General features: G+C 39.6%; 1 protein-coding gene across 6 annotated transcripts in view; it reads right to left on the minus strand.

The window, feature by feature from the left end:
- The window catches only part of LCLAT1 (lysocardiolipin acyltransferase 1), a 118,267-nt gene that overhangs the window by 74,519 nt on the left and 17,283 nt on the right, over nucleotides 1-26,465 (minus strand). For 5 of the 6 annotated variants that reach the window (XM_061350542.1, XM_061350538.1, XM_061350543.1 and 2 more), the window contains one exon: nucleotides 2,439-2,607. In XM_061350542.1, the coding sequence (XP_061206526.1) occupies nucleotides 2,439-2,607 (169 nt within the window). Of the gene's footprint in view, nucleotides 1-2,438; nucleotides 2,608-7,279; nucleotides 7,298-26,465 lie in introns of those variants that run through there. The other variant, XM_061350541.1, reaches the window with a different exon arrangement.

The raw sequence follows: 26,465 nt of genomic DNA on the forward strand, positions 1-26,465 counted from the left end.
ATAGCTAGAACCTAATGGCACAAACAGCAGCAGAGAGAGAGAAATCCCAAACAAGCTTGGACACAGTACATTACAGCAGACCTAGGCCTGTACAGGTCTACACTGCTACCTAGAAACCTGCCTCTACCCCACAACTGGCTGAATGCTAGTGCCTTGCAATCTTTTGAAGCCTAGTGGAAAAACAGTGGAAAGGCACAAAATCCCAAGAAACAGGTGGAGACAACAGATGCTACCTAGAGGTAGGACTTGAAGCCCTAAGACCAGGGCCACTGGCAGGATACTGTCCAACCTAGTTAGTGCAGGAAAAGAAACCACCCAAACATGGTTGGACACGTAGAGGAATAAACATTTGGCCTTAACATACAAAACTTCAAATTACCTCCTTACCTTCTCCTCCTCATTCTTTCTCCAGAAACACTAAAGAAAAAAAACAAAGTCTGGGGATTTAAACAGAGCACCAGGAAGTAAAACAACTTTCTATTCTGTTCGTATTTCTGTCACCTCTGGGCCACAGAACCTCAAAGAACACACATTTCTCAGTTTAAGTCACCTGTAAAATGGGAATGACATTCTCACAACTGCAAATGGCTTGAGCTCTCAGAATGAAAAGCATTCTATGTGCCAAATACTAATACTATTCATAGCTCACTACAATTCTGGCAAAGGTATTGCTGTCAAGAGTAACTGCGGACAACTGCAAAAGCAGAACAGGTTGCAGAGCTCAAAATGGTAAACAGTTATCTTCTTTTCAGGAAAGAAAGAAGCAGCTTTTTTTCTGATAGTTTAATAAGAATCACATTACATATTTAACATCTACTTAACCATAATAATGAACAGATATCCCATTCTACATACCCTAGTGCTAGGATACGCCAAACTAAATTGAAACAGTTAAGACCCACCTCACTGTCCCATCCTACAAACTCTGCTAGAAAAGAAATAACATGTGGCAGAGGAGTGAGCAAAGTGGAAGTTTCTTTCTTATACCACAGAGGTCAAGGTCAGAGTTTCCCTGTTGGAGTTCAATTGGTCTAACATTAGTTTATTATCTGGAGACACCAAACCCAAGTACCTACTTCTCCTAACTAACAATGGAATAGTATAAGGGCAGAAAACTAATGCAGACAAGGTCTGAGCCTCAAAATGGTTGGGTGCAAAATCTTTTTTTAGACCTCTTTCCTGAACCTAAATTCCCAAGATCCTTACAAAACAATCTTTTTCACAAAAGTATTCAAATTATTTTGCTTCAGGTCCAGTGTGGGCTGAAATCAAACTTCTGGACAACAAATGTTATCACAAACTAGTTGTAATGATCCAGAATTATAAAGCTCAGGCAGCTAATCAGATAGAAGACTAGTATCTGATTTGGCGATCTGCAATTTTAGAAGAACTGAGACACAAACAGTGAAAGGGTCAATCTATGACACCATCAGTAGTCAGCTAAATTTCATCATCACAGGAACTAACAATCCCTCTATTCCCTTTATGGGCAATTATTTCTTCCCTCCTAATTTCATTGCATTTAGTAATGATGAAAAGGACAAAAGTTTTAGAACAGGAAACAGCTCACATCCCTTTTAAACCACACAAGACAGAAACAGAGAAAGTAAATTATTTGATACGTAATAAAGACAAAAGTTTCTTTATGGCATAAGATACATATTTCTGAACACCAATATAGCATTTTACTTCATAAAAAGTTAAACAAATCTTTAAAGGCCTAAAGGAACAAAGTCCCTTTGTTTTCAGAGGATGGATGAAGAGACAGATCCCATTCATAGTGCCTTTCCTCAGGAACAATTCAGGGAAGGACTTTGTTTTTGGTTTCCAATATATATTTCCAGAAATATATATTGGTATGTTTCTCCTATACCTATAAAGTTGATGTATTATAAGTGAGGAAGACATCATTTCTAGGGGCAGTTCTTCTTCAGCTGAAATCATTTGCTCTAATTCAACTGCAAGGACTAAATTCTAAGAGGGATTAAGTAAGAGAATAGTGAAGATCAGCAACAGTGTACCAGGCAGTGAGCAATTTTCCTAATTAGATAATTGAAGCACACTTGAAAGGAATAGTTTGTTAGACTATTCATTTAGGAAGTATGTAATGTTAAAAAGTCATCCTGCTTCCTAGTGCTTCACCTACACCCCTCTGATCAGCATCTAACTGACACTGGATGGAGATGTCATGACAAGGCCTTTTCAAGAGTACTATTAAGGCATAGTATTAGCTTACATTTAAATTAGAACTCTTAAAGAAGAGGGGGACAATCTCCATCACTGAGCTAAAACCTAAGTCTCCACAGTTAGTAAGTGTATTAAGGCCCGTTTCAACAAAAGCATGGAAAGAAAAGAAATATTACAAGTGTAAGTGAGCAAACTAAATTGTGGGATTACAAACAGTTGCCCAGAACTTGACTCATCAAACTGAAACTTACCACTGGGAGTGTGAGCCAAGTGGCCACAATGGAATCGGTGATCCAGCGATACCAGGCTGGTGAGATAAACATCAAAGGTAGAAAAGGACCCAGCATGAATATACTTCCAAAAAAACTTCCCAAGAATAGTGTAAGTACAAAGTATATCCCTCTCCATGACACCATGGCTCTGAAAAAAGAAAGTTGGCACTATGTTAGATAAACTGAAAGTCAATACATAACTCTTCAAGTCCATAAGTCTAGTTTAAGGCAATATTCCTCCTTTTTTTCCCATGGCTAACAACACATGATGACAGTAAACGCAATCAAGATGCTCTACTTCACAAGCAGCAGTAAGAGAATGACTTCATAAACACAGCGATTTGTAAGGAGCAACAGGGTATTAAAGGGATTCATAAAAGTAACAGCTACATCACAATTTCCTCCACTTAGTACACAACGTAGTTCCACTCTAAACTCTTGAGCAAGCCATTTTTGTTATCCAGAGGTATTAATGAGGTATAGAAGAGACTCACAGAATAACAGAATAGTTTGGGATAGAAGTGACCTTCAAATCTTACCTAGTCCTACCTCCTGCAATGAGCAGGGAGATCTTCAACCAGATCACATTGCCCAGAACCACATCCAGCCTGGCCTTGAACCTCTCCAGGGATGGTGCATCCACCACCCCTGTGGGCTGCATGTGCCAGGATTTTACCACCCTCATTGTAAAACATTTCTCCCACACATCCATCTTGAATCATAACACCAGCATAGGTCTTGTGGAGCCAGCAACTACTTTTCCACAGACAAACAAACTAGATTTCATCTCACAAAGTGTCCCATCTGAAGATGCAGTTGTAATTGCTGGTAAGGGTATTACAAAACCAAAATTATCTTAATATTATGGAATGGTTTGCCCAGGTAGGTTGTGAATGCTCCATCCAGTGTTCAAGGCCAGGTTGGACAAGGCCTTGAGTGATATGGTTTAGAGCGAGGTGTCCATGGCAGGGGGGTTGGAACTTGATGATCTTAAGGTCCTTTCCAACCCTAACTGTTCTATGATTCTATGATTCTAATCTACCCTCCTTAGTTTAAAACCATCACTCCTCATCCTATCAGAACAGGCCCTGCTAAAAACACCTAAGAACACTTGTTATATTAAACTTTTTCAGCCATTATTGTTGTAACTGGCAACGCATCAACGTTAGCATTTTCTAAAGACAGGGAACCTTGCTTCTTCTCTTTATCCATTTTGTTTCTTCTTGCTAAAACACAGTGTCGCAGAAACTCATCTTCCCCACCTAACAACGGTCTACATGTGACCTCCTTCAGAAACCACTCAAAGCTTGCGAGACTGCTCAACCATTTCAAACACCAGCTCCTTTTCATCTCAGTGAGACAGGCAAGCAGTGGCTGAAACCTCCTGACCCACCTCCCGACCCACCCTGGCTTAGAGAATTTCAGGCCTTTTGAAGTCTGTTGTACTTGAACTGCCCTTATCAGTTATTTTCCATCGTACTCCACCAAAAAGCCAATATCCTCTGTTTTTTAAGACAGTAGTCTAGACTGGGAATATTTCAGTGCTACCAGCCAGACTCCCTCATTATAAATTGAAATGTACAGTGCACAGAGCTTCTTAATGCATTATGGCGGAACACTCAGCAATCCTCCAAGCATTTGCAATAGCTACAAGCTTTCACAATTTAGCAACTACTACCAGCTATGACAACGCAAATGTGGAAATATCAATTCTCTAGATTAGGGCCTAAAAATAGTCTGGTTTCATCTATTTAGGACTCAACCAATTGTTTAGAAGACCAAAGGTTAAGTAGAAGTCACTTTTCAGTCACTTCACTGAATGCCTTTTTTGCCAGGCTATTTTAGAAACTGTAAGAGCTCAGATGGACAGGACTTCAAGGCAAGCAAAACAGGAAGCTGGTGTTTTTCATTTTAAAATGAGCAATGGAAAAGTAATCCATTAAGCCTTGTGTAATGTAACATACATGATTTATCTCAAACATGTTTTGTGCAACGTCCATAGCAATAATGTTTGCCCAGCAAAGCATTCAGAAGTCGAGAAATGGCAACACTAGTGTTGCTAGCACACCAGTTTTATTCTGCTATTTCATGTTGACAAGAAAGTAGCTCTATTTTAGGATACTTCTGGGTTTAAACAATTTTCTAAACGGTACACATTTGGAGGAAGGCCAAAAGAAGAGGCCATGCAAATCTGTGAACCTAAGATGGACACAGCGAGCTGTGCTTAGCCCAACTCCTGCAGCATAGCAACAAATAAAGCAGCACTAAACACAAATGTCTGCTGATACCTATATCAGAAATATTTTACCACAATGAAATCTGAATTCAAACAAATACACATTATTCACATCCTGGAGCACAGAGCACTCTCTTTCCTGCCAAAAAGCAGGAACTAAATAACCAGCTGTCTACATACGCACGCACTAATCAATTTTGACGTATCAAGGGATCCTTGCACTGAAGGAACAATGATCCAACTGCCTTCTTGTGTTTGTTACTGCAAACCTGTGCGTGGAAAGTCCAAAATAAAAGTAGCAGAGGATGAAAGAAAATAAAACAGAGGACAGGAAATACAGAAAGGGCAAAGAAAAGCATTAGTTGCAGCAGTCCTAGAAGAAAAGGCCTCCTGACAAATCAAGATTTGAGACCTACTGCAAAAGGCAGCAGGAGGATTAAAATTCAATGTGCTTGATCTACTCAAGCTTTTTTTTGAGGAAATCCCACAGCAAAACATCTGGGAACACCTAGGGACAGCTTTCAGACAGGTAAAACACCCTAGCAAGCACAGAACATGACTTCATTTAGCTTCAGCAGGCAACTCTGGTCCTCTGTGAGGCTGCTCAGAGCCACTGCTCATGGGGTCAGACACTGACATTCGCCAGACAGACACCCTGGTTCCAAGCAGGTGCTGGACAATGCAGAGGTGCATGCTCCAGCTCCAAATATTTGACTACTGGACACAGGTAACCACAGAGTTAATGAGGGAAGACATCACTCTTTCATCCTCCTGGACTCCTAGGAAAGCAATGTAGGCCACTTAGTCACAGGCTGGGCTCTTCACAGTTTATACTGGTCCCTCCCTCAAGTCATAGCACAGAGCCAAACATTCAAGGAAAAAAACCCATCTTTTCTCTCTCTTATGTGAAAGACTATTATAAACTCTTTTTAAGATGAAGGCATCTGAGCTATGAAAAAAAAACCCAGGGAAGTTCTGAGGTCTCTCTTCTTCAAACAGCACCCCAGCACTATTTTCTCTAACATTACAGTACATGCATATATAAATTATACTGCATTCTATTGGGCTAAATTTCTAGACATAAAAGATACCATGTGTATTAAATCAATGTCATTTAACTTTCTTGCAGCCACATTTAAAAGCGTGATACATACATTTTGCTTATTGTTTATATATAATAAATATAATATAGCTTTACACATATATGTGTGCATTTATCCAAAATAATGGATAGACTTTGTCTCTGAATCACCTCCACCACAATAAAGCACAGAACACGCAAATAGGTATGAGAACAGAAAAAACAACTCCCCCTTCAGAAATCTGAGCAAAACTGCAAAATGTGAAACCTATGATAAAGTGAAGAACTTACAGCAGGAAGCCACGATCCAGCTGACCTTCTGGAAACAGTGCTCAGCAAACTCATTTTAGCAACAAGGTGAAATGGTTAACATACTCAACATATGTGTTTTCAGTTGTGGCTTCACGTGGTGGTGTTACAGCCCAGGCAACAGGTTACATGATTTAAAATGCATGTCACCTATACATGTCAGCTTAGAAACGTTTATATATACACTCTCATTTTAGTCAACAGTCAAGGATGGGTATTCACCACACGATGCTGGGTGTTGGCCACCACCAGCACATGCACTGGGGTAGTCGGCAAAAGTCACAGAAGCCTAGAATGGTTTGGGTTGGAAGGGACCTTAAAGCTCATCCCATTCCAACCCCCTGCCACCGTCAAGAGACACCTTCCACTACAGCAGGTTGCTCCAAGCCCCATCCAACAAGCTTAGTTGGGCTTATTGGCTCCAAGTAGCCACACACCCTGCTGAGAAGGAACGCTGTAATGCTGAGGACTGTGTAACTGCCATGCAGGCTCAGCACTCCTCCCAGGCCAGGCCAGGCTCTGCACACTGGTGTCAACTTGTGTTGGCACTACAAGGGCTGTTTACTGTACGCAGTTTACTATAGTGCCAGCCACCTGAGGAATTCCCAGACACCTGCTACCAAAGGCAACAGGGAATGGACTCTATTAGCAGCCTTTTGCATCTATCAGCCCCTTAAAACACCTAGCTTAGAATCAAAGTAAATATACAGATATGTCACCCATCCCAAATATAACATATGCATTCAGCAAGAAAAGTAACAGCTACAAATCAATGCAAAATACAGCAGCTTCAAAACATGATTTTAAAAACAAGCAAATAATCTCAAAGGGAAAGGAGTACTTAATAAGGACTTGTAAAATGATCTAAAACAAATGTGAAAAATCTCAAACCAAAGAAACTGGGAGATGATTCATGTCGGAGATGAGACACCCGAGAAATTAACTAAAGGATTCAACAGGAAGTCTGACTAAAAGAGCCCAAGCATTTTCAAGGTGCAGAAGTATTCCTTTCCTGCTGCTGACAGCTCTCTCTTCCTAATGCAGTAATCACTCTCAGCACTGGATTTAGCATGTAATACGGCCTTTATGCATCTTAAAGCTACTTTCCATTTGCTGTGTGGGTCAGAGACAGTGAAATTCTTTTAAGATTCAGACTGAAAGCTGCGAACTGTGAGAAAGACGGCACCCTCATACCAGGCTTGTCGTTCTTCATCTATTTAGTGGCAGAACTCCAAGTTATTGGGGTACTGTACTTCACATATTCTCGTTGCCATAGCAGAAGGAAAACATGCTCCGTCTCCAGGTAACGAGAAACAGTAATTCGTAAAATACAATTTTTGTTTCACATTTCAGTTCATTTTAAAAATTCTTGGCTACAACAGGACAAACTGCTTTCCAAAATGGCTGAATTCCTGTAAACTTAACCTTTATTAGAATATTTACTGAAATTATCTCAGTATTCTAATGCAAACATTTTGTTTGCATAGTAACATAAAACAGAGGCACCACTGTGTGATCGGATTTTGGCTTGTTCTGCTTATCTTATACATGCTTTTATTCCAGGTACAGCTGGAATGACAGACAAACCACAGCTTGTTATGAGGATGATGATTTCAAAAAGTTTTAAACAGCCTGTTCTCTCCGACAAAACTAGGTTTTCTTCATAACCGTTTCTATGGCTTGTAAACAGGCAAAGGATGCAAAAATCATAGAATCATAGAATAGTAAGAGTTGGAAAGGACCTTAAGATCACCCAGTTTCAACCCCCTGCCATGGGCAGGGACACCTCACACTAAACCATGTCACCCAAGGCTCTGTCCAACCTGGCCTTGAATACCGCCAGGGATGGAGCATTCACAACTTCCTTGGGCAACCCATTCCAGTGCCTCACCACCCTAAGATAAGTTTCCTTGGTAAGAAAGAAAACGAGTTCTAAAATTAAAGGTGTAGAAGTTTCACGGTAGTCAAGACTCACCACACGCTTCACGTTCCCGTAACAGTTCCTGGCTAATTCAAAGTTCTTGTACAGACAGGTTAATTTGCCTTCCAGGTTCAACATAAAAGAAGATTTAATGCCCAGCATGGAATTAAGCAATAGTACCTGGACAAACAGAGCCAGCTGCTTGATAACTGGAGAGATTTTTAAGCACTGATTTGCAGTGAGCAAATCAGGTTTTATTACGCTATTGAAAAAATAAGGAAAGGCTCTTTAGTGCCAATAAAACAACATTGTATTGTTACAGGTCAGTATGTTTCCATTCAATCACCACAGGCCGTAAAACTGTTCATTAGTCTTCAAGAACTGAAAAGGGAATACTAGGCACTGGGTTTAATTCTTCTTTCAGTCAATTACCACTGGAAAAGGTAAAGGTTACCTTCAATTAAAATCAAGCAGAAACTCACACAGACAGCCAATGATGCCTCTTCTCTAACAGCTCTGCGAAGAAAGCCAGCAGTCAACTGCAAACTGACTTCATTTAGCTCTGCATTTCCTCGAAGTATGGCAAATGAAAGAGGCGAGCTGGAAATTCCAGCTCCCGTGATCAACTTTGCATTTTGAAACACGATTTCCAAGTCAGACGATACAATTTCCACAACAACTTTTACAAACTTTCATCAGGGTGAACTGAACTGTACTTCAAGTAGCTCGCAAGTAGGGAACAAAGACTGCCAACTCCAGAGGTGACCATTAAACAAGCCATCGGATAATGACCCCAACCTTTACTTGTTCACTGTTGACTAAGGTTACTAAAGAGAATCACCAAGACAGAAGCACAGGCAACTGGGCAATCCTTTCCAGCTTCCCAGGGAAACAACGCAGGGGTCTCAGCAACCACCAAGCCAGCAGCCAAGTGACAATACATTAGCCAGGCAAAGTTCCCAGCAGAATGTTTCAAGCCCAGCAAACAACCAGGCTTTTCTGTTTGAGCATTTTATGGGTTTTTTTTTTCATCATAGCATGTCAAAGGAAATTTTTACCAGTTCTTGCACAGAACACTAGGTTTGATGTAGTACTGCACTGTAAAAAGAAAAATGCTCACAGCATGCTTTTGTAGACCAACTCCACTGTACTGCCAGATCTACAACTTAACCCACCTCTTTGACCACATAACTTCTCACTCATGCCTCAGATAACAAGCTGCACAAATAGCAGAGGTTATATGGGAAGCAATGACAGGAAGAAGCTGAATTATTAATTGCACATATATCCACTCTAATCAGTAGCCCACATTACACAGGCAAGAAGCTCCATCAGCCTCCAAAGGCTTATCTATGAGGTATATTTTATTTCTGATCCTTCTCTTGGGCACTTCAGTATCTTAAGGAACACACAAACGTAGCACACATCATTATCACAGAAAAAACATGAAGAAATGTGCACTTGACCATTAAAACTACTTCCCTTTTATTCAGTTCTTGCATTTAAAAACCTGCAAGAGATTTAACATGTATCGCAAAACAATATAGGATAGGGCAATAAAAGATAATTACCATTACAAACCACATCCCTCACCCTCTGTAACAGTCTAGCAGGTATTAGCTTACACATGCACAAAATAAAAAGTACCATACTTAATGTGTAATTTCCGTAAATATTACCAGTAATATGATTATTGTTGCATCTTACAATTTATTAACTCTTTTATTTGCCAAGACTTAATCTGACTATTATAATTCAATAAAAAATTTAATAGAATATTTAATTTGTTCTTCCAAGTAATTGTGTCTTTCCAAATGCAAAAAGACCTGGCTAAGGTACTTGGCAGTACAGCTCTCTGATAGTGTGAGCGGATAATTCACTCAGGGTACAGACATCAAATCTGTCCAATGCTCTTTCAACTCTTGTTTACCTGAGCTCTTTCCACTGTTGCTCCAGACAACAATTAGACCAATGAGAGCAAGAGCTAAGGGATTTAAAATCATTTGTAAGAGGGTATCAAGCAACAGCTACAGTTGCTTCCTGAGAAAAAAAGAGAATGACTTATGGAAAAGTAGCTCACTTTTATTCTTTACTATATTCAGGAAATATAGATTAATTGACAAATTTGAGCTGCTGCAGGAAGAACACAAGAGCTTTTTCTACCAAAAACTAACTCATTTTTTATTATGCATATTACACAGACACAAATAATTTCTAATTACTTCTCCATGGCTTTCCACACATATAGTTGTACTCTGTACTACCCTGCAAGTTACTCTGGCCTCACAAGCCTATACTAAACAGTAACCAGTATAAAAAGTCATCAAATGCAGGTTTGGTGGGTATTGTATTCCTCCCATCTCCCTCATCCCCTGTCTTTAAATAAAACAAACAAAAAAACCCATAACCTTGAACAAACATGGAGCAGTGGTCAATTCTGGAGTTTTATTAGGTATATTACGTAAAAGCTGCCAGGTCAGCTCTAGACCCAGTCTAACCTAAAAAAGCTACTTGTGGTCAATAGCTGGCAAATCTAAGTCCTCTGGTTTTAAAAGTCTACAACAGATCAAATAGCTGACCAACTTTGACAGAGGGCAAGTCCAAGTGAAAAAATATGAAAAAACAGATAAAACGTTCCACTTCGTAATTGGAGAGATTAAAAGCAAACCAATAAAACTGTTTCTTCCCCCTGCATAAGAGCACCCCAACACTTTAGTTCACAGCTATTCTTGACAGTGAAGGGTGGCATTTATAATGTCAGAAGTACCTACTTCACAAGAAAATCCTCAGCTGAGGAACAGAAATCAAGGTCTCTGTGCTGAAGAACAGTTACTCAAAGGCAAAAGTTGTAGAGTGTTTAGCGGAGTATCTGAAAATCTCTGCTGCTGGCATTGAACCAAAATCACTCCCTGAGAACAGTGAAAGCTCTTCAAGTTACTGATATGCACTGCAAACAGATCCTGTATGCACAATTTTAAAAGGTGTTGAATTTCCAAGGTTCTAAAACCTTTGCGCATTCACTATGTCCAACATAAAGACTTTTTTCAACCTACTTACAGCACCTCACATTTCCCTTCTGTGTAAGGATACATCCATGGAACTTCTAATGGCTTTTCTACCCCCATCAAGAGAGAATTTTCTCATCAGGTTAACAACTCAAAAGAAACACAGGAGATGTGCATGAACAAAATTCAGCCTATTGAACAAGCTACAAAAAACACAGACCATCCCTAGCATAGTAATCATGACAGAACACTTGTGCTAACTCACATTATCCTGAAGAGTCCAAATATGAACATAAAAAGGAGGGATGTAAAAGCAGATTTTTAGAGGCCTTAAGCAAGGTACTCAACTTTCAGTGAAAGCTTTGTATTTGTGAGCATCCTTTACGAAATAACTCCTTCTTCCAGAACAAATTTATTAACCCCAAATAATTCCTCCTTTTCTAGTTATAATGTATGCTGCAAATGAACGTGAATCTCAATGGGTAATATGGCACAGTTGGTTAGGTATTGTTTTTCTTTTGAACCAAAGCTGCTTTTTTATCTTTTCAAATATCTTTACATTAAGACAGCCATCACCTGTAAAACAACAGGACTGCTAAACTACTTTACTCCTTTTCTTAGTAGCACTTTACATGCTGTGAAACTATCAGCAGGCCCCATGCTAAAAACCCTAACAGCAAACTCACTGAAGCCAGTGAGTCTCCACCTAGAATCAGTTGCAAGATCAGCTTATGGATTTTATCTACTCTAAAAAGGGCTGAGAAGAAAAACTAGAGAGACTTATCTTTATTTCCCTACCATGCACGTTATTCTGGCTAAACAGTACTTGTACGGGAGACAGTGAACAGTGCCTACAGACAAATTTATGTCAGTATGGGATTTTTTTTAATAATGATAAATTGCTATTATCAATTGCAGAAACTCTGCCAAGCCTTTGTGCCTGCGCAACTGCCTCAGGCTTTTTCAGTATTTTTCCAAGACAAATATGACAGGGAAAAAAAATGTTTGCAAATAACATTTAAAAAGTTCTATCCACTTAATTGCAAAATTCCATTCTTCAGAGGACTTGAAATTTTGCAGGGCTGCCATTGTCTCAGGAATACATGGCACTTTGAAGCGTACTTACACATCAGCAAGTATCACATGGTTATAATAACTTTGAAAGCCACAAAAATTGTCGTTTTCTAACGAGTTATGCGTACAGGCTGGTTGCTTTCCAAGGTAAGTACAGTAGCAAGAACAGGTGTGTTACCTGGAAGGCTTCAAGCAAAGGAGTGAAAATGCAGCAGTCTTGCAGAGACTTTACAAACGTTTCACCCCCACTAGAAGCAGCAGAAACAGTTTATTGGCATTTGTTCTATTTCTGGACATGAAATCCTGCTCTCAGTCTGCTATGTTCTGGTGGAGATGGAACACCTAAAGTGATATAACCAAAACCCACATTATTGCCAAACTACTGTCCCACTACTAACTAGTAATATTTCTGCTTCAAGACCTTACAGTAGATGAAGCTCTGCTGTGCTTTTCAGAGCCTTCTAGAGAACAGTCTTCAAATTTCAATTGCATAGTTCACTAGCAGCATCAGTCAACAGCAGATCTGGATATTTATAAGATTACATTACAAACCAGTGTTAAGAACGGTATCTTTAACCCCATCTTCAGCTCCGCAATACATTCTTTCCACCAGTTATAAAGAGCAGCTTATTTTCTGACAGAACTCCAAAGGGGTGTCCTGGGGCTTCAAGTCAATCCAGGTCTTCAAAGCCATTTCTAACAGAGCACTGCATTTCACTGTGTAGAAACCTCCTTCACACATCTGCGTGGTGCTGTGCACAGAAGCAAGTTTTGCTGGGAAGACACACAGCTGAGCTAGATGATCTGTACTTGAGCTAATAAAGCTCCGTGTCTCCGCAGGGATTCTCAGCCCATGCACAGCAGCAGGCTGATGCAGATATGTTGCTTCTGGTTCCAGGGCTACTGAATCCAACTCTATTAAACAAACAACATTTTTCTTTAAACTTCAGTGTTCTCAAAGCCAGAAAATGTTTTACCAATATAGTATAATAAAGCAACTCATGTTTCTTGTTAAAGCTGAATAGCTTTGGTCCCTCAAACACATAGAAGACATGAACAAACACTTGATTCTGACTTGTAGAGTGTTTTGCATTTAGATGCAAAGGACCCAGTGCTACTGACAAATGAATAACAAGATGTTTTGCATGAACATGTAGCAAGGTCACTTTATAACAAATTACCAGTGTAAGAAGCTAAATAAAGTAATTCAATGCTGAAGCAACTGGGGAAGTTATCTGCCAGGGCTTATGCAATACTTTACTTTACTAAGCTGCCAGAAGACAAATGGAAAAAAGCAACATCTAAAACTAAGATTTGGGATTTTTAGCTTTGTATTATGTAAAACAGTAGCACTCATAAAGTTTGCCAGAACTTAAAGGAGCTTATAAGAAAAGAAATAGAAGTGGTTTAACAGGAGTTGGATTTCCCACCACAGAGGCCAAGTCAATATTACAGTAAGAATGAGTTTTAAGTCAGCTGCAAATACATTTGTCAGTGGCCGATTCATTAGATAAACATGTTGTGGCAGACACATGAATGCTAGGCAATCCAAGAATAAAATATCCATGAAACAATTACAGGACAACAAGTGACCTAGTCAGGGAAATAAGCCATTATGGCTATTCAAGGACTACTAGATTTTACACCTGAGCAATGATCTAGTTTAACAACAGCTGTCAAGCAAAGAAAAGGGAGAGGAAAGAAGGAAACCCCACAAGAGCTATAGATAAAGAGGCACATTTGGGGCAGCTGACCACCTCCAGTCTCCAACTCGGTAGAGCTGGAGAAAGGAACAAAAAGACAGAACAACTTTTAAAAGACTCTGATTGTTGAAGCAAAAATGGTCCTGGATAGGTAAGGAAACAACACTGCTCATACCTCAGGGATGAGAAGCCAGAAGAATACCCTGACCTACACCAACACTATCATGTGGATGATAAAGGAGAAGCTGGCAAAGCAGATGTAGTCTAGAGAAGGTTATTTATTGGTTTCCCTTCTTCCCTTTAAAAGTAGTAATAATAAAACAAGGAATCTAAGAGGAAATGCAGTGACTCAATCTTTGCACTAGATAAATCATATCCAAAAAAGGAATATATTATCCAGATTTGGCTGTAGAGAAATACCTAAATGCTACCAGGAATCTTCTCATAGCTGTTTCTGTAGTCACGGAACATGTTTTATATCAGCTGTATCTAGAATTTTCTTTAGAGCCAGACAGATTTAAGGATCGATCAATTCATGAACAATTCATTATAAGGTTTGTCTTCTTTCTTTTTTCTCACCTCTTTCTACAAGAATTTAGCTTCCAAGAAGATCCAGCATTCTCTCAGTTATTTCCAAGTGGGAACACACCTTGGCATATGTCTCCCCTTTTACCAAGTGCCCTGAACTTTCAGGAAAAGATAATACGAAAACACAAAACTCCTGGAAAGCATGTGCTGCTTCTGATTAGCATACCAACATATCACAGAAAGAAAAGCTAGAAGAGCTTATCTTCAACCTGTAAAATACATTCATTAATAAGTGAAGTACCTGAACAGCTGGCTAAGGATAAAGGATATATGAGAAAGCACATACATCTTTCTAGTTCAGAAGAATTCCCAAATGCAATCACAGCTCCTGAAATGCCTTTAATGAATTCATTGCAATGGTCACTGTGGAAGCAGTATTTTTATTGGGGAAATTTTAAATCACGGGTGTGTCAAAACCAGATGCTGATGACATTCTGCTTCCCTCCCCTTATCATCAGTTTGAGGTTTCTCCTTGTGTCTTATGCAAGTGAATACGCTGCTGAAACTCTCAGTACTCCCAAATAACCAAAGGACAGTACATCCTTACATCCAAAACCATATAGCCTCAAAAAAATTAGTCCGCTTCTGGCATGGCTGCAAGGCATGCTGAAGTTAAGAGAAAACATCACAAGCACAGCTACAAAGCTGAATACAGAAGCGCTAGCATTAAAAATAACAGCATTGACTATGAAATGTTCTTATGTCCGAGAGCTAAGAGACATTTTTCTGAGGTCTGTTCCATCTGAGCATGGAACAGGCAGCTATCTTACCCTATACTGAGATGTTAAGCTCTGAAATATTTTTGTTGCCAGCATGAGCATCAAGCAAACAGCTTGATAAACAAGAGTAAAAGTAGTGATGGCAAAGAATGCAACACAAGGATCAGAGTTACTACTTGAAGTCTGTTAAGGGTACTCATGCTACCATAAACAAATACCAACAAAAGCATGGGAACTATTTAAAGAAATTATAGTTACAAGACCTTCATCAAAGCAAGAGACAGTAAAATTGCTCTCTTACTAAAACCTTATGGATTAATTAATTGGCAGTTGGGTCAACTTGCCATTTTTCCCAGAGGAATAAAACCAAGAAGGCATGTAGGGATGCTGCTTTCCAAGCTCATGGGCAGAATGAATAGCATACGGATTTCTACTCTGGTGGAGGCACCTAATTGAGAAACACTCCTGTACACCTTAACTCATCCTAAGCAGACCCTTAAACCCAATTCTCCACAACAGCAGTAAAATGAGAGCCCCAGTGGCAAGCAAGGCAAGGGTCCTGCCCTTCAGAGTTCTGATACCCCCCTTAGCACATCCACGCTGAACAATGACTGAGACAGTGACACTTCTGGAAAAGTTAAGCTGTGATTGTTAAGTTAAAAGCAAGGTTTTAAGTTTAAAACTCCTAATTTTGACAGGGGAACATATGCAGACACTCTTTGGAGTGCTTCCACTCAACACAAATATGATTTCTTATATGTACTTTGATCTGAATTTATACAAGAGCATTGTCTTCCCATGAGGGTTGCTCTTAGTATGTAGATGGTCTTAAAAGCTCTCTATAGAAATACACAGAGAATTATACTGTTTTATTTAAAGATTAATAATACAGTTTTCATGGCTTATATAGAACATAAATGTTTTCAACTTCTACTGTGGTATCTACAAATGTGTTGTGAGAAAAATACTTTTATATAGCATCAGTTATATACTTGGATTAACACATAGAATCTAGATTAAGCCCATAATTTCTCAAGGATAAAACATATCATTTTTAATCTTACATAAAGCTGACTAACACTCAGCACTTTCTTCTTAACACCAATGATTTTCACTGCTCCTGCTGTTGTTGCAGGTTAACAACCAGACAGGGGACAGAAAGAGCCTAAACAATGCAGCAGTGGGAATAAAGGAACTTACTGTGTCGAACTAGAAACCTGTATTACAGCCAAGCAAGGCAAAACAACATGCCTTCTAACAAAGACAATTTGAAGCCAATTACATCCAGAAGACGAATGTCCTGACTCAGGCATGTATCAGCTGGAGTTTTCCACTGCCCATCTTTCCCAAGAACCCTCGTCTCATTCACTGAAGGAGGGGTAAACATGGCTGGAAAAAGTTTTCAAAAGCACAGCAAGGAGAAAATTTGAGGACACATGGATTCCTGCTGAGCCCCGAGTTTTCAACATCAGCCAAGATTTATTATACCGACAGGTTTGTTTCCAACCTAGATACAAGCTACAACGTGTGCTTCCTTCCCAATTCAGCCACAGCTGAACATTTTATTGAACCACTGCTGTAAGAAAAGCAGCCTTCACGACCAGTTTTTTAAAATATCTCTTCTTTTGGTATCAGATAGATTATTAAAGTAACGCTGGTAAGAGGAATCAATCATTGAGCTATGGGATGTTGAGGATTGCTGAGCAATTAAAGCTGATTGCTAATTTTGCTATATTTATGAGCACATGAAAAAAATATCCTTAAGACAAATGTCCGTGAAAATATTCTTTAAGTCTTCATTTTCCCTCTGCCCTGGATTTGAATGTATTAAGAAATGTAAACAACTCTCTACATCAATAGTTAGGAATAAAAGTTTTATAGGCAATGCATAGAGTTAACTCTGTAATACAGATAGTGCTACCCATACTACTTAATCAAAGTTCTCTTTTAATTTGTTTGTTCAACAAATAAATTCACCCATCAGTTTAATCCTGTGACAAATAACAGTCTTTTCAAAGAGTATGCTGAAATAACATAATCCACAGTAATTCTGTTTGGAAGCAATGGCTGCTCAAATAGCACATGCGTAGCCCTGCGCTAGCCCCAGCACGTGCTGCTCTTTGATATATTCCCATTAGGCAACGGATGTAGAGGTAAAGCTGTAGTTGGTGCTTTCAAAGCGTAACACTAGGGGCTAAAACAAAAAAAATCAAAGTATCATGTTTTTGCTACAGAATAACCCATTTTCTAAGTTTCTAACAATATCAGATGAACCTGCCCATTGGTTTCCTTGCAGAAAGCAAAACTTTTTCTAGACAGACTACAGTATTCACATTCAAATAATCTTCATTATTTACATAAGCCATTTCTAAAGCCTCTCCCTGTAAATGACATCTTGATTCCAGTATTTGCTTTTATTCCATCTTTTTATTTTAATTTTTTAAATGAAACTTGCTCCACAGAAACATCAGCAATTATGCTTGGTGGAATGGGGTAAGAGTTCACACAAAGCTCTCTCACTGCACAGGCAGTGATGACAGGATTTGTTAAATATGCATTTTCTCACCTTAAAGGTATCTCCCTGGAACAGCCTGAGCACAAGAAGAAGTAGTAATGGTCTCTTGGCAGCACATATAAGCTGCCATTATGTGATGAAACATTAACCCACAAGGAGTTTCCAGAGCGAGACGTGCTTATGTAAAAGAGCACGTTTCTTCCAGTGTTTTAGCTCAAACAGATACTGAGGACAAAAAGAATTGAAGTGATTGTAAGAACTGCTTTTAAGTCAGCTTTCACCTCTTTTGTATAAATATCACAATAACATTGTTGTGTTTCTGCAGTAAGGTTTTTGGTTTTTGTTTTAAGGTTTTTGTGGGGTTGGGTTTTTTTCCCCCAAATCTTTGAGAGAAAAGATTAAATTGAAAAGAAATTAGCTGCCTTCTGCTTCATAGCTGCAAAGTAGTACAGACTTTTTTAAATCCCGGATCAAAACTACCTTATGCAATTTGGAGTTTGCCAAGCCTAGTACCAATCCATCAAAGAAGGATTTCCTTCATTTCATTTTGGGCATTTACATAAGTAACTTAAATTGGGTCATCGGAATTATTCCCCCTCATTCCCCATCTCATTTCACTCCATTCAGTAGGCTGATCCTATAATCTAACTTCACAAAAGAAAACCCTGCTTTCTCTTCCTAGGAAGCAGCAAATACACACACAGCTTATTTTCATGGAGGCTTGACCTACAGGGGGTTAATACTTTAGAACTCCTGAGTAAAATTTGCCATCACAGTAGGAAAAGCTGAAGAGACACTTAACCTCTGGGATGCCTCACTCTCCTCACCTTTTTGTGACTTTAGAACCCACCAAAAGCTACTATAAGGATAGGGTTTTTTTTCATGTTTTTCTTCTGAGAAAAGGAAGGAACAAGGTAGATTGAAGAGTTTCCTGTTATGAATAAAGGTCTTCCTCCAACAACATACAAGTACTGCTGTGCATCCACACAGCTTAGAGTTTTGCACAGAGTTTCAGCAAATAATGAAATTTAGCCCCTTCAAGCTGTTTTAGAGATCAGTTCAAGACCCAGGTTATGAGGCTCACTAACATTTATGTATGAAAAGGATAAGAAGTGAGGATGGAAAATGACATTTTTCTTTTTTACTTGCAGGAAGTAACTAAACACGTGCAGAGCCACAACAAACTTCAGTAATGAGAAACCTTGCAAGATGAAGTGCTTCTGCAGCACAGTTTTCTTTCAGTTTGGTCCTGATGACTTACACATACAAAAGAATATGCCTCATCAATGCCACCAGAAGATATTCAGGAAAGCTGTGTCAGACTGTATTTTAGTTGTTATGGGGTTATCCTCCTCAAAACTTAAAGCCAGATGATAGCACTCGATCATGTAATGAAATGTTTATGGAAGGCTATTCAATTCAGTTCACTTAGCCAACAACAGTTTGTCCAGGACAACATTCCAGAAGGTTGCCCTATTTTAAAATACTAGCATGCAGATATCTAACATCTCCCTCTATTCTGCCATTGACCCATATTTTGATTTAATAATTTTGCTTCCATAAAGATAATTCAGTTTTCATTTAGATAACCTGGACAAAGGTAACCATATATCATGAACAGCTAAGTAAAACACATTACAAACACTACTGAATTTGATCAACCAAACTTATTTTCCATATAATCACATGTATTCAAAGACCATTCCAGGCCAGATGCACACTGGCCAAGCATCACCAGACCACCTTAGACGGTTTGATTTTTACAAGATGTTATAAATTTAAAGAAGTAATCTATGATGATTAACACACCAGACACAAGGATTCCTTACTCAGTATGCTGCAAGGCTAATCTATTACTCTCTAATAGTCCCAAGGATATAACTATTACTAATGCCATGAGTACCTCAACCTCCTTCCACAGACACACTCTTTACATATGCAATGCATTAGCAATAGGATACCAGTCCTTAATAACAGACTATTTAATACAATCATTAAAGTGGTAACATTTTAAGTGCCACTTGTTTCCAAAAATTTCCTTCCTTTTGTCATGACAACTATATTCAATGGATAATTGCCCTCCCCACTCAGGAACAGCCACATTTGTTTCCAGTCAAATTATTCCCGATTCAAACGAGTGAACAGCAACCAAGCTAGGAAATTTAGTTTGCCTAGTTTACACAGGGACTTGCTCAGTGTGCACCTAGTTTACAAGAATTTGGCCTTTCCAACAACTACTTATGGCTATTTGTACATTCAGAGACAAGAACACAGAAACAGGATTGTAAAAATTGAACACATCAGCAAGTTTTTGCTTAGGGCTTCTATACAGTTGAACAACCAGCTGAAGAGCAAATATCAGTATTTACATGTGCTGATACTTCAAAACAAGCTAAGAATTTACAGTTTACGTTGGAAATGTATAAATACACCTAAATCAAAACTGAGCTGCAACAGAACCATAGAATAGTTAGGATTGGAAAGGACCTTTAAGATCATCTAGTTCCCAAGTACATCTGAGTCAAAACCCCCTTCATTTTAGAAAGAGGAACTAAGCCAGAATTGCCACAGTCGAGGAAATTGCCACTTTCTCTCCGCATTTGCAAGTTCCTCTGACATAATGCACATTAAGGCAAGGAAAATTTCTCTACTTATATTCAGGTAGGAGGGTGAGTGGGGGTAGTTTTATTTTACTATTATTATTATTTTACTTCAATCTTATTTTGGATTTCAGTTTTCAGCTTGTTCTTCAGACTTCTTTTCAAGGATCCCAAACTTGGCTCGTATGTAGTAATACAACTGAAAATGATGCTATTAGTGATAGGGGAAGAGCATAGCTAATAAATCAGCTTAAGTTCTCTACAAAACAAGCTCCTTTTTCCATAAAGGATACAGGAGTTTAATCATGGAATTTTCAACATTAGGAGGACTGCTCTGCATATGAGGAGGACAGGTAGGTATGCTTCTAACTAAAGAGTAAGTGACATTCTTCATTCAAGGCTTTCCATTTGGTTGTTTATAAGTTTGGAGAAAGGAAACAGCTAGTAAAAAGTAGTATGTGTTTACGTAAACCAAAGATACTGCCAATGTGCAGATCAAAACTGAATTAACCTCTGTAGGCGATTTTATTTCTAGTATTTAAGCTTTATTTTCCAGCAAATTAATCATTTAGAATTTAAATGATTCCATTAGTTTCACTAGGGAGATTGCATGCTTTTTCAAAAGACTCAGGTCTTGTTAATAATATGGTTTATCTGAACCCTAGAAGGGGGTGGGGAAAGAAGGGGAAAACAGGACAGGCCTTAATTCACTGCAAAGAGCATTCAGATAGTTTGGTGATCAGATCATACAAACGTTTATGGAATAAGATATTCCAAGAAGTGCTGCCAAGATCTTTCAGGGTTTGCAATGCTTCAGATGCATTGAATTGTTATGCTAAACTTTAGTTGCACTAGAAGAACAGATTCTTTGTGGATATTTCTACAACAGAAGCCATATCTTACAGGCACTAGAAAACCCAGGGAGTCTTGATTTTCTTTCCCTTGTAAGAAAAGCTACATTGCAGAGCTTTAAGCACATCCAATTGTTTGGTCAGACTAGTAACAGCAAATTTATTCATAGTAAATAAAGTATTTATGGATTCCATAGAACTTATTTTATGAGTGGAAATGACTCCAGGTAGGTCAAGGACTGTGATGTTCCATCAGCCTTTTACATCTCTCACACTGGACAATATTTATTGGTTCTCCAATAAAAAGGAATTAATCATGTAAGTTTTTGATCCAGAAAAGAGCTGCTTTTACCACTGTAGAAGACGGCAGGTGGCATTTCACAGAACGAGTTATAGGAAAGTCTGTATCTAGCAGTAAAAGTGTACATCAGCATGAACTGAAAACTGCAAGTCAGAAGCTATGAAACCATAACTAATTCCCTCATTAGCTTTCCATCAATACAAGACTTTTGCAATCATCAATAGCCATCTGCTAAAATAAAACACCCTACTTCCCACCACCTCTTCCCTAACATAATACAGCTCTGACTAACATCCGTTTTCTTTAGAAGTGTATTCCTTGCTTCCTGTCTTTGCCCATGGGCTATAAAGAGAACTTAGAGAAAAGAGAGCATCTGCCCTTACGGAAAACAGGAGAATAACTTCAACATTGAATATATACCTTTGCAAAGTCCACTTCACACTGGGCAGGAAAAAGCTACCTGCTTGTCTTAAAGGAAAAAATGAAAAAACTTAAAAAAAGAAAAAGAAGGGGGAAAAAAGACCCAACTATGGACTTAAAAAGGAATCAAGAAGGAAATGAGTCACGGGGAAAATTTCAGGGAAATTTCACATGAAAAGGAAACCCAGGAGCAATGTCATCAAATTTTCCATGCTCAGTCTGCCCCCCCCCCTTTCTTTTTTCTTTCCCGGAGGCTTGATGGAAGGGGACAGGCCTCAAAATGCTTTAATTTACCCTGCTATTCGAGGCAGAACAAAACAGAGAATAGAGCACAGTATGCTCTGACGCCCTCAAGACTTGTCTGTTGCATCTTTTTATTCATGGAATCAAACAAAAATGTATTGCATCAAGAACTGGCAACTACAAGCATTCAAAAACTATGAATCAGATTGCCAAAAAGCCAAGCACATTCACTAACAATTCCACTTCCAGTTTTCAGACGTGCTGTCAGGAAATGAATGGTTTCTTTCTTGCCCGACGTCAAATAGGCAGGTGGAAAATTCCCAAGCACGTTCTTCTCATGGCTATGCTCTCAATCAGTTGGAAAGCAAATGTTTCAAAGTCTCAGCAAGGTCATCTGTCTTAGTTCCCTCCCTGACACTCTGAGCCAGCCTTCTATCTTTGCTTCTGACTAGAGAAACCGAACACTTAGGATTGTTCAGATGCAGAAGGGGAAAAAAGATCCCTATAGATGAAGAGAAGTTCTACTATCAGTTGGCTTTACTTAAGCAAATTATCTTCTTTCACCTGTGAATATCTTAAGTCATCACCTAATTAAAGAAAGAAAAGCAAGCTGCTTTGCTGTTCCAGGTCAACGTACTTCTTTATGGACAGCACAATAGTTCAGGGAACAGATGGAGACACCAGCTGGAAGCACTGAGGGACACTGATCTGAGCTTCTCAGAAGACTGAGGCACAGTGCTCTGCTTGATACATTTACCTGTTCACATGCTAAAAAGCATTTAGATTCAGTCTTGATTCTGAACAAGGCTCAAGAAAAGGCTTTCTCACGGAAAGTTTACCACAAATAGAGTCCACAGGGTAATTTGTTTGAATGAATTCAGAACAAGAAAAATTGAGCCTCATGCAAAACATTTGTTTCCAGGAGGCTCACAAAGGGATTCTGCTACTGAAATGACATCGTGTTTGTCTCTAGAACAAGTGTGGTTTTCCAAGAGTCTTCCAATGAGACATTGCCTGGAGCTTATGAATCAAATTTTCTATCTTTTGCACTCTCCAAAATAAATAAATTTATTATTAAAAAAAAAAAAAACCAAACCCACAACAGAAACTTTATTAGCAATCAAAATAGAAGCAGAAGCACAAGAACTGAGCAGCTCTTTTCTTACACAGACATGGTCCCCAGATTCCAGACTATGTCTGAGTTTGGGTGGCTGTTCCCTCTGGTTTGAGAACTCCAGTCTGACAGTCACTGATGAGGAAATACTTCATAGATACTTGCCCTTTGGAGAATGTTCACAACTAGGATCCTCAAAAACATTGTAAGGAGGTCACAAGTCCCACCACAACTCACATGGGTAGAAATGGTTTCAAGGAATGACCTGTTAGCTCTCTGAGTCTGTCAAGGCACAGTTCACACAGTCATTAAATTATGCAGATCGATCGTGTAGATCTGACACATCAAAAGGCAGCAATCTCATTGAGTCTGAATGCATAAACCAAGGCAGCAGAACTTCCTTCGGTAAATCCAGTGATGAAGAAATTATTCTTTCCTATCATATGTATGAATACAATTAAGTTCAATGACTTGACAAAAAACACCTTTGGGAGGGAAATTACCTTTAAACTCTCATAATAGTGAATTCATTGTAACCCCAAGAATTTCAACCAAGAAACAACTTAGGTTGAAACAACTTGAAAACTAAGAACAACCTTTAGTAAACAGCAGCACACGTGACTCAAGACAGACAAACTGCAGCCAGCCACCAACATTTGAAGAACTCATGGGCCAAGTGAGAGTTTGTGGGTTGGGGTCAAAGGGAGAACTGCAATGGGGGACATTACTGTGGGGGTTTGCTCCAGGCTGCTTGATCAGAACTGTGTGGATGAAGCATTCCATAGACAGATAGGAACAGCCTCACGCTCACAGGCCCTTGTTTGCATGGGGGACTTCAACCAGCCTGATATCTATTGGAGGGACGGTATGGCCTGGCACAAGCAATCCCTCCTGGACTGTGTGGAAGACAACTTCCTTCTGCAAGTAATAGAGGAGCCAATAAGGAGAGGTGCCATGCTTGACCTCATGCTCACCAACAGGGAAGGGCTGGTGGAGAATGTGACGCTCCAGGGCAGCCTTGGCTGCAGAGATCATGAGACGGTCAAGTTCGAGATGCTCAGGGCAGTGAGAAGGGCACACAGCAAGCTCACTGCCCTGGACTTCAAGAGAGCAGATTTTGGCCTCTCCAGGAACTTCCTCAGTTATGTACCATAGTATAAACCCTTAGAATTCAAGGGGCCCAAGAATGCTGGCTGATATTCAAGGATCACCTGCTCCAAGCTCAGAAGCATTGTATCCCAACAAGAAGGAAATGGAGCAGGAATGCCAGGAGGACGGATAAGGAGCTGCTGAGAAAACCTAGAAGGAAAAAAGAAGCTTAGAAGGAAAAATATAGAAGGTAGAAGTGAGAATATGCAGCCTGGGAAGAATACAGGAACATTGTCCAGGAAGCTAGGGATCAGGTCAGGAAAGCTAAGGCCCAGTTAGAATTGAGTCTGGCCAGCGATGTCAAAGGTAACAGGAAGGGCTTCTATAAGTAACAAAAGACAGACTAGGGATAATGCAGACCCTCTCTGGAAGGAAACAGGAGAAATGGCTACCCTCAGTTTGGAGAAGGCTGAGGTTCTCAATGACACAGCAGCCTTTCAGTATCTGAAGGGGGCCTACAAGGATGCTGGACAGGGACTCTTCATCAGGGACTGTAGCGATAGGACAATGGATAATGGGTTCAAACTTTAACAGGGGAAGTTCAGGTTGGATATAAGGAAGAAGTTCTTTACTGTGAGGGTGGTGAGGCACTGGAACAGGCTGCCCAAAGAAGCAGTGAATGCTCCATCCCTGGCAGTGTTCAATGCCAGGCTGGAAGGGGCCTTGGGCGACATGATCTAGCGTAAGGTGTCCCGGTCCAAGGCAGAGGGGTTGGAGCTGGAATGATCTTAAGGTCCTTTCCAACCCAAACCGTTCTACAATTCTATGAACTGACCTTGTGAACTCACGGTGTTTGTCACACACATCTGGTACAGAAGAAACCCAAACAGCTGATCTGTAGCTGCAGATAACATCCTGATTATTGCTCTAAAAACCTTCTTCCTGTCCCTCTTGCTTGGTCTTGGTTTCTGATCCTGCTTCTCAGCAGTGGTCTTTGGCCCTTCAGTTGTATTAACTAATTGTGCCAGTGAAGCCTTGGTTTCAAATCCCACCTCTGTTTTGCTTCACACCGATTCCTGGATCTCACTTCCTATCACACCCCTTCACCCTACTTACTGCTTCCGATCATGTCACTGAAGCTGGAGGAGGTAGAAGCAGGTATGAATCACAGAACCTGTAGCCTAGGATCACTCTCCCTGGAGCATGTATTCTCTAGTTTTCAAGTTCTCCATAGCAGTGTTTCACCCCAGTCTGTCCTCAGTTACAGAATCCACACACTCAAATCCCAGTTAAGATTCCTCACTACCTAGTAAAACACAAGCAATTTGCAACAACTCAACCAATACCCTAGAAACAAGAATAACAGCTGAGCATCAAGGACCTAGCACATGCCCTAGAATTTCTTGCAACCTTAATAGAGGAGGAATAAAACCTTAATAGTCAGATAAAAGTATACCCTCTACAGTACTTATTCTCTAGCATTTTTGTTATGGCACCTACTCTGGATTAGATCAGAGGCTGAAAAATGGTCTGGTTTATTTTGTGGATTCTTTGGGAAGTTTTGTTATTATTCTGGGACAGGGAAGGAGAAGAATATTTACAAAAAAACTGGCAAGAAATGGCAACACCCACTTTTCCTCTGTTATTTTGTCCCCCATTGCTGATATTTTTGGATTTTCATTCTGGAAAAAGGAGAAAGATGAGGAATTGTCTGAAGGAGTGCTTGCTGGGCTGCCTGCCCTCAGAAAACTGGAAAATTGCCCAGGCTGAAGAAAGAAAGGATTCTATAAACTCAGATCTACTTGTGTTTAACAGAACAACATTTATGCGGAATGAGTATTTGCAGTGTCGTGACCTAAAAGATTCTGTTATCTTGTATGATGTTGAAGAACAAAATGACCAGTGGAAAACCCATAGAAATTGCCAAACTGAATCAGCTGTAGTCAACCCAGTCATCTTGTCTAACAGTGTCCTTCATAAGAAGGTGCAGGAAGAGAGCCTGCAGGAGGCAGCGATGGCAAGTTTATTCTTAGTCTCTGTTAACATTTATCTTAAGCCATAAAAGACATGGGCTTATATCCTTCTCAACATTACTCATTCATTAGCAGGCTGATCTTGTCTTCTATATAAACAGACCTAATCCCTTTGTTCTATCAGCAATCTTTAAAGCCTTCTTCGCTGTTCTGAGTATCCAAACCCACAAAGGAAAGGGATTGACAGCAGCCAGACAACTTGTC

This window comes from Neopsephotus bourkii, unplaced genomic scaffold, assembly GCF_033783945.1.
Source record: "Neopsephotus bourkii isolate Nb327-2 ecotype Australia unplaced genomic scaffold, CSIRO-AGI_Nbou_v1 NB_518, whole genome shotgun sequence".
Lineage (NCBI taxonomy): Eukaryota > Metazoa > Chordata > Aves > Psittaciformes > Psittacidae > Neopsephotus > Neopsephotus bourkii.